The sequence below is a fragment of the Oncorhynchus tshawytscha genome, linkage group LG30 (genome assembly GCF_018296145.1).
Source record: "Oncorhynchus tshawytscha isolate Ot180627B linkage group LG30, Otsh_v2.0, whole genome shotgun sequence".
In the NCBI taxonomy this organism is placed as follows: domain Eukaryota; kingdom Metazoa; phylum Chordata; class Actinopteri; order Salmoniformes; family Salmonidae; genus Oncorhynchus; species Oncorhynchus tshawytscha.
In genome coordinates this window covers 3,884,519-3,903,000 of record NC_056458.1, presented here as the reverse complement: position 1 = coordinate 3,903,000, position 18,482 = coordinate 3,884,519, and the positions used below count along the sequence as shown (strand labels likewise).

The 18,482-nt window shown below is 43.5% G+C and overlaps 1 protein-coding gene across 10 annotated transcripts in view; it reads left to right on the top strand.

Annotated features, from left to right (window-relative positions):
* Positions 1-5,010: 5,010 nt before the first annotated feature.
* phldb1a (pleckstrin homology-like domain, family B, member 1a) overlaps positions 5,011-18,482 on the top strand; it is a 73,681-nt gene continuing 60,209 nt past the window's right edge. For 5 of the 10 annotated variants that reach the window (XM_042308993.1, XM_042308994.1, XM_042308995.1 and 2 more), the window contains exon 1: positions 12,846-12,973. In XM_042308993.1, the coding sequence (XP_042164927.1) occupies positions 12,971-12,973 (3 nt within the window). In that variant the 5' untranslated portion in view covers positions 12,846-12,970. Of the gene's footprint in view, positions 5,281-12,845; positions 12,974-18,482 lie in introns of those variants that run through there. The other 5 variants (XM_042308998.1, XM_042308997.1, XM_042308996.1 and 2 more) reach the window with 3 other exon arrangements.

Sequence of the window (18,482 nt, the reverse complement as noted above, 5' to 3'; positions counted from 1 at the left end):
TCAGTTACCTTAGCTTTCTTGGGAACAGGAACAATGGTGGCCCTCTTGAAGCATGTGGGAACAGCAGACTGGTATAGGGATTGATTGAATATGTCCGTAAACACACCGTAATACCCCATGATGTCAAAATGGAATTATGTTTTCAACATCTTTTACAAATTTAAAAATGTAAAGCTCATGTCCTGTATCAATAATTATTCAACTCCTTTGTTATGGCAAGCCTAAATAAGTTCAGTAGTAAAAATGTGCTTCACAATTCACATTAAAGTTGTATGGACTCACTCTATGTGCAATAACAGTGTTCGTGATTTTTGAATGACTACCTGATCTTTGTATCCCAAACATACAATTATCTGGAAGGTCCCTCAGTCGAACAGTGAATTTCAAACAGATTCATTCACAAAGACCAGGGAGGTTTTCCAATACCTCGCAAAGAAGGGCACCTATTGGTACAGGGGTAAAAAATAAATAAGCGGACATTGAATATCCTTTGAGCATGGTGGATGTTGTATTAATACACCCAGTCACTACAAAGATACAGGGTTTTCACCATGAGGCCAATGGTGACTTTAAAACAGTTATAGAGTTTAATGGCTGTGATAGAATGAGTTACTCCACAACACTAACCTAATTGACAGAGTGAAAAGCAGGAAGCTTGTACAGAATTAAAATATTCCAAAAGATGTATTCTGTTGGCAGCAAGGCACTAAAGTAATACTGCCCCCCAAAATGTAACTTTTTGTCCTGAATATAAAGTGTTATGTTTAGGGCAAATTCAATACAACACATTACTGAGTACCGCTCTCCATATTTTCAAGCATAGTGGTGGCTGCATCATGTTATGGGTATCTTGTAATCGTTAAGGACTGGGGAGTTTTTCAGGATAAGAAAGGAACAGAATGGAGCTAAGCACAGCCAAAATCCTATGGGAATACCTGGATCAGTCAGTCTGCTGTCCACCAGAGACTGGGAAATGAATTCACCTTTCAGCAGGACAATCACCTAAAACACAAAGCCAAATCTACTCTGGAGTTGCTTACCAAGAAGACAGTAAATGTTCCTGAGTGGAAGAGTTATAGTTTTGACTTAAATCTATTTCAAAATATATGGCAAGACCTGGAAATAGTTGTCTAGCAATGATAAACAACCAATTTGACAGAGCTTGAAGAATTTTGAAAAGAATAATGGGCAAATGTTGCACAATCCAGGTGTGTTAAGCGCTTAGACTTACCGAGAGAGACTCACAGCTGTAATTGCTGCCAAAAGTTATTCTACAAAGTATTGACTCAAGGGTGTACTTATATAAATGATATATTTCTGTATTTAATTTCCAATACATTTTCAAACATTTCTCTGAACATGTTTTCACTTATTCATTATGGGGTGTTGTGTGTCGATGGGTAAGATGTTTTTTATTTTTTGAATCAGTTTTGAATTCAAGCTGTAAAACAACATGTCGAATAAGTCAAGCGGTATGAATACATTCTGAAGGCACTGTACATAAAATGCAATGTTATGAAATATAAAACACAAGTAAAAAGATATGTTCAGCCTAACTTTAAGGGCAGTGCATCATCAGTAAGTCACAAGTCATAAACAACAAATTAGCATACCAGTAAATCAATAGGTTGAGTTAAATGCGGAAGACCCATTTCAGTTGAATACATTGTTGAACAACGGACTGTAATTTGCATAGTTTGACAGCCCTAGCCAGAAAGACCTCTGGTGTGATGTGGCTTGTTACAATAGATGATGATTGCCTTGAACTCCTCAGATCATACTGTCTCTGTGTAAGAGTTGGAAACTTGTGCATTGGACTTGTGTGGTCTGCTCTACAGAGATGGAAGTGAGTTGTAGGGAGTGCTAATGATACGGCAGAAGAACTCGAAGTTCTGCTACAAACGTCATTGCCTGAGTCTCTTGGTCTTCATCCGTAATGATGAGGAGTTGCATTATAATTATAAGTCTGTTCAGCATCAGCTGGGTCACCTCCATAACAGGTCTTTGTTGTCATTGCCTTCACTACCCTGTACGGTGTACTTTCCAGCATGTACTCAAGTCCTCTCAGCTCAGGTATGTACAATGCCTTTCTTAGAAACCTTAGCCGGCCATAAGGAATGAATGAGTTTTACAGGGGAGATATTTTTCCTGGCACGGATGTGACGTTCTTCTCTTGAGCGAGCAAAGTCCATTAAGTTCAAGAGGTCCATAAAGAGCTCATTTATAAAGTATTTGCTTCCCCTTCACTGGATCTGGGTTCATCCCTCACTCCCTCTAGTCTACATAACAGACTCTGGCAGATTGGCACAGGGATGAGAAATAAGCATACAACATATAAGGCATAGCTACACAATAGTTCAGCAAGGGGGAGAGTATATTTTGAGCAGTTTGGATATTAGGGTGTGTTTTCACAGGCAGCCCAATTCTAATCTTCTGCTACTATTTGGTATTTTGACCAATTAGATGCTGACCTGTTGCACCCTCTACAACCACTGGTGATTATTTGACCCTGCTGGTCAACTGTGAACATTTTGAACATCTTGGCCATGTTCTGTTATAATCTCCACCCGGCACAGCCAGCAGAGGACTGGCCACCCCTCAGAGCCTGGTTCCTCTCTAGGATTCTTCCTAGGTTCTGGCCTTTCTACTGAGTTTTTCCTAGGCACCGTACTTCTACATCTGCAATGCTTGCTGTTTGGGATTTTAGGCTGGGTTTCTGTACAGAACTTTGACATCAGCTGATGTTAAAAGGGCTTTATAAATACATTTGATTGATTGATAGATCATATATTTTGCCAATAATTAAACAATAGATCAGACTTGGGCTGCCTGTGTAAATGCATCCTTAGTGAACTTGAACCTGTTCTCCGTTTGAAGCAGGATTGGCAGAGGGACTGCACTTCATTGTTTTAGCCGCAAGGGGGCACTAGTATAACATTCCTCCCAGGCATACCCTCGCGCCTGTGTGTCGTTCTGAAGGCCATCAAGAAATCAGTCAGATGTCAGTCACACAAATATTGTGATGCATTGATGGTTTTTATAAGTCCTATGCTTTAAAATCGAATTAAAGAGTGTGCTCCTTCAGTCACTGAACAGTGGTGCCAAGGGTAACATCTTTGATAAATCCTTGTGTGTTGGTTCATACCGGTCATATGCTGTTGGTAAATTCCACTCCTCTGGATGGACTGGACCTCATCCCTACCCCACCCCACTCCCCCAATGTAGTGCTAATTAGCTCTCTTTGTGAATTGATAAAAAAATTCCAATCACCTTAGAACAGCTACCCCCTCCATTAGCCTGCCTACCTTTCATGTTCTTAATGAGAGCTTTCATCTAATTCTTCCCTGTGGCCGTACATTGGAAGTTAGGGAGCTTAACTTTGACTGCATGGGAAAGGAGGTAAAGGGCTTCCTGCTCTTATAATACAGTAGAACTTTATTGTCAATTTGAGACCTTCCTTCGACCTCATGGCTTGGCTTTTTCTCTGACATGCACTATCGACTGTGGGACCATATAAAGACGTGCCTTTCCAAACCATGTCCAGTCAATTGAATTTTCCACAGGTGGACTCCAAGTTGTAGAAACATCTCAAGGATGATCAATAGAAACGGGATGCACCTGAGCTCAATTTCGAGTCTCATAGCAAAAGGTCTGAATACTTATGTAAATAAGGTATTTCTGTTTTTTTTATATTTAATACATTTGCAAAAATGTTTAAACTGTTTTCACTTTGTTATTATGGGGTATTGTGTTTTGATTAATGACGGATTTTTATTTATTTAATCCATTTCAGAATAAGGCTGTAATAAAATGTGGAAAAAGGGAAGGGGTCTGAATACTTTCTGAATGCACTGTACATTTCCCTGCCACCAATAACAATAATTCTGGGTAATTAATTGCTGTCTGTGAGTGGAAGATGTTTATAAAGTTAATTTATTTACAATTCACCCCCCAGATTTAGTAATGTAGTATACTCCACGCACTTTACAGACATAGGAGGGAGAAAGGCCCATAACCCAGTAGAAGGGGTAGAGGGAATGTTTGTTTTATTTGTGGCAAAACCAGCATGACGCACCACAGAACTGAACCAAACCCAGGACAGCAGGAACCAATTACGGCGTCCTAGGCAACATGTCCAAGAGAAACAGGAGTCTACAATTTCCATCTCTGAGGGAAAAAAAATGTGAAAATCTCCACTGCTGCGTTAACTATTATTTCCGTACTGTCGTTCTCTCCAAGGCTATCTAAATTTAAGAGCACACCGTTTCTCATTCACATATGTCACAAAGTTATTTTGTTAACCATTCCAAAATTGTTTTCTTAATCTTTTGGGGTTATTCTGGTTGTGTTGTGGTCATGGTTTAGTCTCAGGAGCCGCCTGGTCTCGCGACCTTACATTAATGGTTCGCAACACGGATATCGAACCATTAATGTAAGCTCGCGGCATCAGGCAGCTCGCGAGGCTAGTTATGGTTGGTGTGTTTTGTAAATTATGTTTCCTTTCCCGATTATTACCATATACCTTCCTTCCTAAATTAGATATTACAAAGAGGGATGGAGAACTCTCCTGACAGGAGAGAGAATCTGTCAAACAGCTCAAATTAACCCAGATTATGTCAAACAAGAGGTGCACATTGCTGTATTGTTATAGTCATTAGGAGAAACCCATGACTATATGACTCTGGAACCCTGTGACGGCACAAATCAAACTGTCTTATCTGAGTGTGTCAATGTGTTGTCTCATCCTCAGTTAAATGTCTCTCTCTCACTCTCTCTGGTCCAGGGGTCCGAACAAGTGGGCTACCGCTCAGCTAGAGAATAAATAACAGCCTTGTGTTAGCTCGGAGAGGGAGAGAGAAGGGAGGTGGGAGAGAGAGAGAGCAAGAAAGGAAGTAGAAAGAAAGGGTCGGTGGATGCAAATGGTAAAAAAAAAGAAAAGAGGGATGGGGAGGGAAAGAGTGGTTGTAAGAAAAGGGAGGGATAGAGGGTGGGAGCAGGGAGGGAGAGATATGTAAAGAGGCTGGCTGTCTCTTTCCCATCCTCTGTCTGACAGTCTGTACAATGTGTTAATCTCTAACCACTTTTAGAATGTGTAAACTAAAGTGAACTCTTCACTGGAGAGACAGCATAACAAAAACAATCAGGATACGTCTTCCTAAGGATATCACCAGCTAGGACATTTCTCTTCTCTCTCTCTCTCGCAATGTTGGAATCATGCCTTGTCTCTGAAAACTATTGGATTTAACCATTTCCATGACTTAAAAACTCTTCTGAGACCAGGTAATTATATTTTCATTATATTTGCTGTGTTTGTGTAAGGAGGTATTAAATGCACACTGAATGTACAGCACATTAGGAACACCTTCCTAATATTGTATTGCACCCCCTTTTGCCCTCAGAACAGCCTCCATTCGTTAGGGCATGGACTTTTCAAGGTGTCGAAAGCATTCCTCAGGGATGCTGGCCCATGTTGACTCCAATGCTTCCCACAGTTGTGTCAAGTTGGCTGGATGTCCTTTGGGTGGTGGACCATTCTTGATAGACACGGGAAACTGTCAAGCGTGAAAAACCCATTAGCGTTACAGTTCTTGACACACTCAAACTGATGCGCATGCACCTACTACCATACCCTGTTCAAAGGCACTTGCATCCTTTGTCTTGCCCATTCACCCTCTGAATGGCACACACACATTCCATATCTCAATTGCCTCAATCCTTATTTAGCCTGTCACCTCCCCTTCATCTACACTGATTGAAGTGGATTTAACAGGTGACACTAATAAGGGATCGTCACTTTCACCTGATCAGTCTATGTAATGGAAAAAACAGCTGTCCTAATGTTTTGTACACTCAGTGTATATGTGACACACCGTGCAACCTGTCTTTCAGTGCTTGTAAGCATCAAAAGGGTATTTTCCCCCTTAGTTTGCTGTCCTACAGCAGAATGAGTTTATGAGTGAGATTGAGGAAAAATGTAAAGAGAAAGTGTCAGGGGAAATGGAAAAACTTAGGAGTGAAATGTTATATTTACTCATCACTGGATACAAGCAGTAGATCATGCATACTTTTGGTTACAGTCACACATAGAGGAAAGGGTAGAAATGGCGATACTAGACAGCACGCTATACTAATATTGCAGTGTGTAATGCAGAGGGAGCAGAGCTGGGATAGAGTAGTGGCTTTGTCTTACCTCAAGCAGAAGGATAATGGATCTATTGTACCAGTGTGTGTCAGGGGTCCTAGTCTCACATGGCCCACTTATTCCTGCACTGTGTGTGTGTGTGCTGACCATCACAGTCGGAGTAGCCCACAGAGCTCCACCAATTGAGCGCTCACATTTATAATTGTGGAAGATCAACCAGGAATGTCTGGTGGCATTGACATTTCTGAAACTCTGAATGCTCAGATCAGATGTATGGTGCGATTATAGTATGAGTGCCATGTTTGTGCTAGTCCAAGTTACACATGTGCACTATAATAGCCAAGAAACACAGCTGTTGAACTCCCATGGCCGGATATTGGTGGAGGACTAGAGAGCACAGGTGTGTGTGTGTGCGTGCCTCCGTGTATGTGTAAGTAAGCCAATGTGATTCTGGGCCAAACCCAGCAGGCTCAGTGAATGGAGGCTTTCATGTGTGGGAGATCAAGCTGCTTCATTGGCACTTCGGTAATTTGCTGCAGCTTTGCATTCTTGAATCAATTGTTTCTCAGACTGCAGTAGAAGAGTGTGAATTTGAGTGTGTAGTGAGTGTGCAATGTTATTTTAGTAAAATGCTGAAAAAGAAGAACTTGTCTTTCTGAACTGCTGTGCTCCCACCATTGGGACAGAATCACTACGTGTGGATTAGAAGCCATATGTATTGTAAAAAGTTGAAGTGTGTGTTTGTTCATTTCTTTGTGTGTTTGTTCATGAATCAGAGAGAAACAGCATAAGAGAAGGAGAGATGAGGGCTGGAGTCGCTGTTGGAAACATTACACCTACTTTACCCGGGTGAATGTGATGTGTCTTGTTTTGTGAGAGCTGTTTTGCATGCAGTAGTAGATCATTGAACTTGGGTATAAATTGGCGGAGTGTAAAGACATTCTAGCGAGTTCGTAAGATGATGTTGCCTATTCAGTGATGGTACAGTGGTTGCGATGGTGAAATGTAAAAAAAAAAAAAAAAAAAAAAAAAAAAAAAAAAATCAATTTTTTTCCACTTCTCATAAATTCTTGTTTATTCACTGAATAGAAACTTGCCTGAAGCTAATTGAATTGAAGCAGCTGGATTATGGGTTTCAGTGGCGAAGCAGGAGAACTTTAGTCATCTGAATGTGCTCCAGTTTAGGTGGAAATAACTTCTTCTCTAGGCCAAGTCTGTCTCCATTTAGTACTCACTAAGTCACTGCTCACCGCTGTCTAGAACTAAAACCAGGTGTGCAATCCTTATAGTAGCTGTGTTGGGTTGGGAATATAAAATAGACTGAGTATACAAAACATGCTCTTTCCATGACAGACTGATCAGGTGAATGATCCCATATTGATGTCACTTCTTAAATCCACTTCAAATGGTGTAGATGAAGGGGAGGAGACAAGTTAAAGAAGGATTTTAAGTCTTGAGACAATTGAGAAATGTATGTGTGTATGTGTGTCATTCAGAGGGTGAATGGGCAACTCATTATTAGGAAGGTGTTCCTAATGTTTGGTATACTCGGTGTACAGCATATTTTTTATTGATTCTAAATGGTTTTCTTTTCATTGTTTCTCAATGGCTATCTGGAGACAGCTGAGTTAATGTTCATGAATGTGTTCCCTGTTTACGCTTGATCCAACCACAACTCCCATCCCACCTGTGTTCCCCGGACCCCTACCTTCCCAGACTCAGTGAGAGTATGCATGCTTAAGTGCTTTACTGCTGACTCTATTCACAGTATGCCTCATAATCTCCAAAGTGAAAAGAGCTCTCACTGCCAAAGGAAAGTGACTGGAACATGTGGAGCCCTCTGAATCCGTGGATAGGAAAAGCGTGACAACATAATACACAACGAAACATTTGGAACCCAAAAATGTGCAACAGTAGAATAATGTGTTCCCAATGTTCTACCATCCCATTTCCCCCTGTCCAAGCCTTCCTTTGAACAAACACACATTCCATCATGCGCCATTGCCAGGGAGGCAACCCGCCTTCTCACATACTTGCACATAAACATGGACACACACACACACACACACACACACACTGGCCGAGAAGAACATGTTGTGTTGCCAGAGAAAGACTGACTCATCCCCAGTATAAGTGCAGCTTCCAGACCCGAGGCTATGAGGCTATGGTATTCAGAGACACTGGCACACCATGCAGCGGGGCAACCATACTTTTTCACGGAAGCAGACCTGGGTTCAAATTCTATTTGAAATCGTTCAAATACTTTGAGTGTTTGCTCTAGCGGGTCTGGAATGCCTGCAGATGGTCTGGGTTTACAGTTTTGGATCTCTTGTATTGGTCAACTAAGTCAGGCAAGCTCGAACAAGTGTTGGGAATTGTTTCAAATAGTGTTTGAACCCAGGTCTGAACGGAGGAGAAGTGTGGTCACGAGAGGACATGCTATCCTCTACTGATAATGTGCCCCAGACCCAGACTTTATGGTGAGTATTTGTGGTGGGAAATGCTGGAATCTCAGAGACTGATCTTATACCCAACACTTTGAATTAAGATCCAGAGGTCTCCAAGGAGTCAGTAATAATAGATTGGAATTTTTGATTGGTAACTTTGAACTATAAAATATAGGGCTGGACTACCGCATTTGGGACTCAGCTAATTTACTGCATTTCAACTACTTTTGCAACGTTGCAGAGAGGAAAAATGTGCAGTTTTATAATCCTATTTTGTTAAGAGGCTAAAAGAAGATTTTGCAGTTTAAAAGATAATGTCCTACTATTCTACACATACCATGAGGCTGAGAGAATGTGCAGTTTCAAGACTAATTTCCTGCAATTCTACACATTTTGCTATCATATGCTGTCTGGGGTAGGGCTGTGATGATTATGGAATTTTGGGTAACGATTAATTGTCATGCAAATGGCCTCGGTTATTGTCATATTTTACATTTTTGTTGAAAAACATTTTAAGATTGTAATGCATCATAATGCATCTTTTGAAAATGAGCTATGACATACCTAATGAATACAACACTGCTTCGGTGACACCCCTGTCTCCAAAACAAATGCTTTTGAACACTTGGAACTTTTGGAAATCAAACCTTTCTTCCCAACCGCGCCGTTCTGCTCTTAAAATGATTACCAATTTCCCACTTCCTGGCTATTGGATAAACTACTGTATATCTACTTGAATATAATATTGAATCCCCCCTTCTCCTAAAATGAATGTATTAAGATGATTATGTAGATTTTTGGGGGTTCACAGTTATTGTCCATAATTGCTGGTTAAATTATTTTATGATCTCCCAAGTGGCGCAGCGGTCTAAGGCACTGCATCGTAGTGCTAGAGGCGTCACTACAGATCCGGATTCGATCCCGTATCGCCGCCGGCAGCGACTGGGAGACCCATGAGGAGGCCCAGCGTCGTCCAGGTTAAGGGAGGATTTGGCAGGCTGGGATCTCCTTGTCCCTTCGCTCCCTTCGCTCTCTCCATTGTGGTGGCCGGGCCCATGTGCGCTGACTTCGGTCACCAGCTGTACGGTGTTTCCATCGACACATTGGCGCGGCTGGTTTTCGGTTTAAGCAAGCAGTGTGTCAAGAAGTGGTGTGGCTTGGCGGGGTTGTGTTCCAGAGGATGTATGGCTCCCAACCTTCACCTCTCCCGAGTCCGTACGGGAGTTGCAGCGATGGGACAAGACTGTAACTACCAATTTGGATATCATGAAATTGTGGAGAAAAAGGGTTTAAAAGTACCAAACAAATAAAATGAACTAAAAATGCATTTGTAAAGTTATTTGACAATAATTGTGCTAGCCCTAATCTGAGGGAACGGGTCACATGCCCTGCATGCCCGTTCGGTAATCTGGCCCTGATAACATGTCTTTGAATTCCTCTTTTGGCACTTTGAACCTCTTATGAAAGTTCCGTATCAAATGAACATAGTACTCCTAATACAGTACTTACAGTGGGGAGAACACGTATTTGATACACTGCCGATTTTGCAGGTTTTCCTACTTCCAAAGCATGTAGAGGTCTGTCATTTTTATCATAGGTACACTTCAACTGTGAGAGACGGAATCTAAAACAAAAATCCAGAAAATCACATTGTGTGATTTTTAAGTAATACATTTGCATTTTATTGCATGACATAAGTATTTGATCACGTACCAACCAGTAAGAATTCCAGCTCTCACAGACCTGTTAGTTTTTCTTTAAGAATCCCTCCTGTTCTCCACTCATTACCTGTATTAACTGCACCTGTTTGAACTCGTTACCTGTATAAAAGACACCTGTCCACACACTCAATCAAACACACTCCAACCTCTCCACAATGGCCAAGACCAGAGAGCTGTGGAAAGACATCAGGGCTAAAATTGTAGACCTGGACAAGGCTGAGGTTGGGCTACAGGACAATAGGCAAGCAGCTTGGTGAGAAGGCAACAACTGTTGGCGCAATTATTAGAAACTGGAAGAAGTTCAAGATGACGGTCAATCACCCTCAGTCTGGGGCTCCATGCAAGATCTCACCTCGTGGGGCATCAATGATCATGAGGAAGGTGAGGGATCAGCCCAGAACTACACGGCAGGACCTGGCCAATGACCTGAAGAGAGCCTGGACCACAGTCTCAAAACCATTAGTAACACACTACGCCGTCATGGATTAAAATCCTGCAGCGCACGCAAGGTCCCCCTGCTCATGCCAGCGCATGTCCAGGCCCGTCTGAAGTTTGCCAATGACCATGATCCAGAGGAGGAATGGGAGAAGGCCATGTGGTCTGATGAGACAAAATTAGAGCTTTTTGGTCTAAACTCCACTCACTGTGTTTGGAGGAAGAAGAAGGATGAGTACAACCCCAAGAACACCATCCCAACCGTGAAGCACGGAGGTGGAAACATCCTTCTTTGGGGATGCTTTTCTGTAAAGGGGACAGGACGACTTCATCATATTGAGGGGAGGATGGAGGGGGCCATATATCGCGAGATCTTGACCAACAACCTCCTTCCATCAGTAAGAGCATTGAAGATTGGTCGTGGCTGGGTCTTCCAGCATGACAACGACCCGAAACACACAGCCAGGGCAACTAAGGAGTTGCTCCGTAAGAAGCATCTCAAGGTCCTGGAGTGGCCTAGCCAGTCTCCAGACCTGAACCCAATGGAACATCTTTGGAGGGAGCTGAAAGCCCGTATTGCCCAGCGACAGCCCCAAAACCTGAAGGATCTGGAGAAGGTCTGTATGGAGGAGTGGGCCAAAATCCCTGCTGCAGTGTGTGCAAACCTGGTCAAGAACTACAGGAAACGTATGATCTCTGTAATTGCAAACAAAGGTTTCTGTACCAAATATTAAGTTCTGCTTTTCTGATGTATCAAATACTTATGTCATGCAATAAAATGCAAATTAATCAAATTAATACAATGTGATTTTCTGGATTTTTGTTTTAGATTCCGTCTCTCACAGTTGAAGTGTACCTATGATAAAAAATTACAGACCTCTCATGCTTTGTAAGTCGGAAAACCTGCAAAATCGGCAGTGTATCAAATACTGGTTCTCCCCACTGTATATCCGTCTCTAAGTTCCACCTCTTTACTAGCTAAGCTGAATTCTCAATATTTAACATACTAGACATATCTATTAAAATCCCCATAGATGTTCCTTGCAGACAGAAGGTGGCTGTTTAGTGAAAGGTTTCTCGAGGTCCAGCTGGAGCATCCACTTCACCATTCCCAAGAGACTTCCACGTCCCTGGGTTGGCTCACAGGAAACAGCCCTGCTCTCTAGGCCGGATCCTGGAGGAATCCATTCCATCTGGTTACTTGGTTGTCTGCCTTTATTTGTTTATGTTTTTATGATCCATCATCTGTACTCCATTTGTTACATCACTCCTTTGGGCTTGACCATGGGAAAAGACATGAGAGATAGTGGACTCTCTCTCTCTGATTGTTCCTGAGGGACATCACAACAACAGGCTCATACATTCTCTCACATCCTATGGAAAGATAGTTGTATCTCTATACGCATGTCATTATCAACGCTACAATGATCATCTATGTCATATAAAACAATTCCCAAATGGTCCTGAAAATGTGCAAATATTACCACATTTCCAGTTTGGACCCCCTCCCCCTTTGTTTTGCCAACAATACAGAGACCAACAGCAGGAAGCTGCCTGGTGGAATTCCACTTATGACTCAAGGTCTTTTCCCTCTTTTCTCTCCTCCTCTTCCTGCGCCTACGCTACAACTCCACGTATTTCCACTGTGGGTCCCCGACCTCCTGTGACTGTCAATGTCTGCTTTTATAAAAACGCTGGAAACACTGAGTGTTCAGTGTTATTAGTGGTTCGTATCCATAGCAAAGCAGAGTTGGGCTGTCCAGCTGGGCTCATCTGTCCTGCCTCAACTCTCCCCGATCAATGGTAGGACTGTCTGTGGATGAGGAACAGATTGGGTTAGGTCAAGTTCACTCTCTCTCTCTCCTTTAGACTTGACCTCATGGTTTAGACCACAGATGTTGGCGCTGAACTTTAAATTACACCCCGAGGGTTACTCAGGGTGTCTGAGTAGGAAGTTTAGGGAAGTCCTGGGAGGTACAACCTTTGACCTGACGGCATATCTACTTCTGAGGACACCTCTGATGTTGTTGCCCCCCAGTCATTAATGACAAGGGTGTAACGTTGCACCCGGGGGCCCCCTAGAGTTCAGCTTAGTGAGTGACTGAAGTGAACGAGAGGTTAGACGTAAACAACCATGTGTCCGCTTCGCTGCTGCAACTGCTCTGTGGAATATATTACAGAAATTACAAGAACTTTACTGCAACTTGTATTCCCTATGAGTGGAGATGGTGAGTGATTGTCTGCTATACCTGCTGAAGTTTTTGACATGTTAACAGTATTGACCTTTTATACATCGGGGATCATTGATATAACTCAGAAGTCAATTCATTTAAATCCTGTACATTTTCTATTACAGCACCACTCCATACATGTGCTTTTTAGATGTACAGTATCCAAGTTTTTCTCTGTTTTCCAATGTCCCCTTGTCTCTCTCTTCTTAATTTCATTTCTCTTTACTGTGAAAGGGGAGCAGGGATCAGCCCAGAGCAGATCCCAGACTGTGTGGCTGGCTAGGTCTATTTCTAGCAGCCCGTGGCATAATTGCCCCCATAATCACACGTTACAGAGGAAGGCCCAGCGTTTACAAGCATGAGACATCTCTCCCACATGGGTGTGTGCACTGTATGAGATCAGAGTGGCCTGTGCTGTGTAGGAGTGTGTGTGTGTGTTTCTGTGTCTGTGTGTATGTGTATGAGACTATGTGTGTGACACATTACACTGTCCAATGCTCCCTGTCCCTCTGTGTCTGAGTTCTTCAGTCCATTCCTCTGTGTGGATGGGTCTGTTGACTACTGTTGCTGTGTTGTGTGCTGGGTGGTAAGGCAGGGTAAGACAGGGTTAAGGAGCCAGTGGCCAGAGCCAGTGGTGAACAGGACAGGAGGATACTCTGTTCTCCATGCTATTGGCTCTCTGAGAATCCAACACTGGAGAGGATTGTCAGAGATGCCCATGTGGCACTACCCAGCTGCCTGGGCTGATATGACATCACAGAGAGACCGAGGGAGACACAGTGGGAGAAAAATGCTTTTAGCCTATTTTGCTTAATTACTCTAAAGTTCTATGGACAAGATTATAAGGGGGAAAGCAACAGGTAATACCACTGTATTACTACAGTAATATCACCGGGGCGGCAGGTAGCCTAGTGGTTAGAGCCAGTAACCGAAAGGTTGCTAGATCGAATCCCTGAGCTGCCAAGGAAAAACTGTCGTTCTGCCCCTGAACAAGGCAGTTAACCCACTCTTCCTAGGCCGTCATTGTAAATAAGAATTTGTTCTTAACTGAGTTCCCTAGTTAAATAAAGATAAAAAATAATGAAGTAAAGATAAAACAACTATTTTCATCAACTGAGCATAACCAAGGATTCTCAGTCATACTATCTCCAATAACTATCGTATTGTGAGAAATGATTCCTGAAATTCACACTAGCTCTGTCTTTTCTTGCTTGAGCGAGCAAAGCTCCAAATTCAAGCAATCTCCTTGATAAAATGCAGAACATGCATGAGAGGGAGAGAAAGAGACAGAGGCTTTAGAAAAGTTGTTGTCCTCAGATAGCATTTTTGAGGGGGAAGGAGAGAAGGCGTTTTAAGGTGTGTTCCTTATCTACTCTTTAGCCATAGAAACCATAAAACTGCCAGATAACCAGAACAAAGTAATCATCATTTATTGTTTACTTTAGGAGTTCCCCACAATATGGATCTGTCTCTGTCTGTTAGTACTTTACTGCGTTCGTAAGTTAGTCTCACGCGATATCTCAGACAGCACTGGCTCGATTTTGACTAAACTTCGGTGAATGATGCGTCTTGGATAGCGATCCGCATTTACAAAATTACACTGACTGACTGGCTAGATGGTGGCGCTATATAACATCATTGAAAATGCTAAATTTGAAAGGTCACACCCCTCACCCTATATAACCTAAAGTCATGCAATTCGTTACATAGGTCCCTCTCCTCACTCGGAACAAATTAGCCTCTTAATACAATATTTTACAGACTACAATCTAAAACAAGGCTGCTATTGACCAATAAACATTTACGTGGGCAAGGTCTGGCACACAAGTGCTTATAAATCAGCCAATGATATTGGTATTGTAACAAAATTTGGTACACATCAAACCTCCAAGACTCAATATTTTGAAGAACATTCATATTGATCACACGGTCGTGCTATAACAGGCACATGTTTATATCTCTTGATCTGTTCGATTGAGTGATGAAATTTGGCACCCATGCTCAGGGATATGAATCTAGTTAACCCAGGTGATATCTCAGACACCATTAAACCAATTCTGATGAAACATGGGTGAATGATGCATCTTGCCATGAAGATCTGTCATTTACAAAATTACACTGATTGGCCCAAGGATGCTGCATCCTTCGTGGGGGACGACATGTTTACTGTTGCCTTGTTTAACTTTACCATAGGATATGGTTTAGGTTTCTAAAACAAGATTCATCCTAGATGGATGAAGTAGGTGGTAATGGAGGGTTATGCTAAATGTTTGTGGTTGAGACAGCTCACTGGATATGTTTGTAATGGGAGACAATTACTTAAATTCAAGTGAAGAGACTAGAGTGGAGTAGAGATGAGCAGGTGGAGTCTACATAGCAGTCCACACAGTCACTACTGTGACAGAGCATTTTATGTGTATGGTAGACTGGTAGCCATAAAATGTTTAGAGTTAAAAACAGTGTGTGCAACATCAGCTATCAACTGATCATAACAACTGTCTTTCTGTAGATACAGTAGTTCCCTTTCAGTCAGTACTCTCGGTAAAACATAACTATGGGGAGTTGTACTCTCGCGACTTAGACTGAAAGTCCCGCCTTCCACAGGTGATAAGCCTGAGATTTGGATTAATTCCATCAATTCTTCCGCTCTTCATCTCGATATGAGCAGGAATGATTCACACTACTAAAAACAAACATTCTGTGAGACTATCTGACTTTGCACCAACTAAACTGTCCCTTTGTGGAAGCGCGTGCTCACCCCCTGGACATTGTGTGCTGGAGTTGGTATTTGTTCTCTTAGTTTCCTAACCACAATCCAATGTATTATTTTTTTGATCGTTCGGCCTGGCTGTAGGAATAAGTAAGATGGCTAACGCGACTGAAACGATGAAGGCTAACAAGCCTGGTTTGGGTTGGCGACCATGCCCAAATGAATAAAAAGATACTCAAGTGTGTTGTCTTGTATGTCTCGGCTCGGTGCGTGCTCTGGCTGCTCTCGCTTGAATCAGTTTGTGTGAGAGACTAGGAGATGGTGCCAGTAACAGGGGCTTGTCCGCAGCTGGCTCTGTTACCCTAGTCCACGGCTCAGGTTCTCTTGACAAGCCTGTAACATTCTAGAGAGGGCTATGCTGGTAGGTGCCCTCGCTCAACCCAGCTCCTGTGCATTCTGTCTCCGGTTGTGGGAGGCTACTCGAAGAGAGAGGGCGGCCAGGTTCAGTGGGCACACACCCGCAACCTGTGTCTGCCTTGGACAAGCACCGCTTGCCTCTCTTCCCAGACTTGTTGATGAAGGGTCCGGTCCCACATTCATGATCCAGTCCTACGTAGACTTTCGAGACCAGGTTAGCTAAGCAAGCACTGTTATGCTCTTTGAGACTGAGGTCAACAAGACTAGGTAGCCTAGCTTAGACTAAAAGTCTACTGGTTTATGTCGGCTAACATGCCTGACTTACTAACTTTCCCACGATGTTATGGGAACCCCGTTCCTATTTCCAAAACCTGGAGTTGGAGGGCGTCGAGGAAGCGGTGCTTGCGTGCACCTCAGGTGAGGAAGCAGCCACCGAGTGAACCTCCGGAGCAAGGGGCACGGGTCTGAGCGACCGGTGCGCCCCTCCACAAAAGCATTACTGTGATAACAGTGCCCCCACATTTGGTTACGGCCAAACAGGGTACTACGTCAGCCATTACTGGAGCCCTGTATGCTTGTAAGGGAGACGGCCTTTATGCAGGCTATACAGTCTCATGGAAGCACAACGTACTGTATGTTGGAAGCTTGTCCAAGTTTAATGCCCCCCATTGTTACACCGTGTTCCATGGTGTTTACAGGGTCCAAGGGGTATATCAATCTCCCCTGGGTGAGAGTAATAAGTTGGGCAAATCGTTCTCTATCCACAAGGAGGTACCCCTCCCCAATAGTTGGGTCATTACTGAGATTCATTGCTGATTCGTGCCTGTGGCTCATTAGTCCCTATGCGGTGTCTAGTGATACATGTAATGGGCTCTATAGGCAATTGGCTGTCGAGGGAACGTGCAGGTTGGACATGACCCTGCTATTATTCCACACACAGTCTCTGTAGTTCATATGAACTCTGTAATGAGTTGTCAGTCTCCAGCTCAATACTTTTAATTCCTGGGAATTAGATTCAATTACAAATATCCCCTATCTGTTACCACAGAAGCTGTCTGTCCCATTCCCAGCTAGGTTACTAGGCACTTTGTCACCAGTACCTATGACTAGCCAGTAGGGTAACCTCCATGATAATGAAATTGTATGTGTGTGTGTTCAGCACTGGGCACTGCCAATCGGGGTACATCACAGATCGTAGGAGCCCTTGTACCCAGAGTGGCCCGGGGGTTTAGGCCAACCTTGGCACATAAACAAAACATTTTCAACCCCAAGTTCCAAAGTGTTCACGGGTGTCAAAAGGGTTGTGAGTTCAATGAAAGGTGTCCCTTCTCCACATTCAGACAGACGGTTGTCAAGAGTGGTGGAAATTGAAAAAATAATCAGTCTCTCCCTGTCCACAAGATGGCATCTTGCCCCTTCAGATGGCACTTCACGTGAGGCTCACTGTATGCCACGACCAATGCACGGTGTCGCACTGGATCATGGAACAGGGACGTTGGGGTCCGGCTACAATTTGTTGTGCGTCATCACTTTGACTGTTTCCAAGTTCTCAGCGCCCGTTTTGGGGGAGGAAATATCCTCCCTTCTCCAGAAGCAGGCAATCCGAGTGGTTCCTATGTCGGAGATCCAGGACGGCTGGTATAGTCGGTGTTTTCTGGTTCTGAAAAGGGACTTTGTGTCCCATTCTAGACCTACGTGCCTTCAACAGGCACTTCAGAGTCGACAAATTCAGAATGCTCACAAGCCACCAGCTAATATAGTCGATTGCTACAGCCATGCTAATGTCCTGTATTCAGTCTCTGGGGGTGGGGGTGTATGTCAGTGTGTCAGTGGTGGTGTACATCAACCAACAGGAGGAGACTAGGTCTCTCCCCCTCCTTACCTTGTCTCGCTCCCTATTGCTGGGGAGCAGTGCACACATGCTCTCGCTTCAGGCGACGCATGTCCCCGGTTGCCTCAACTTGGTGGTGGATCTGCTAACCAACTTATAGTTGATTTACGTGGCTCCCCGTTGACCCAAGCAGCCTTGTTTCGCCTGTTGGGCTGGGTCCCGTGGCAACTCCTGTTGTGCAGGGACCTGTTGTCCCAGGAGCACGGGCAGTTTTGACATGCAAAGCCAGAGATTTGGTTCCTGTTGGTCTGGTCCCTGAGAATGCCAGTCTGATGGCTAGATGTTTATCTCTGAACATGATTGCTACTATTTAGTCAGTCTCTGGCGACTCTTAAGGTGACTTTGCTTCCGAATGCGGCCTTCCCCCCGAAAAGTCTTTGGCGTTGAGCTATTCCCTTTGAGCCTTCTCCTTTTGCTTCTGAAGAGCAACATAGGCTGCATGCCCTGTGTCCAACACGAGTTTGCATAAGTACATAGAGCAGACCCAA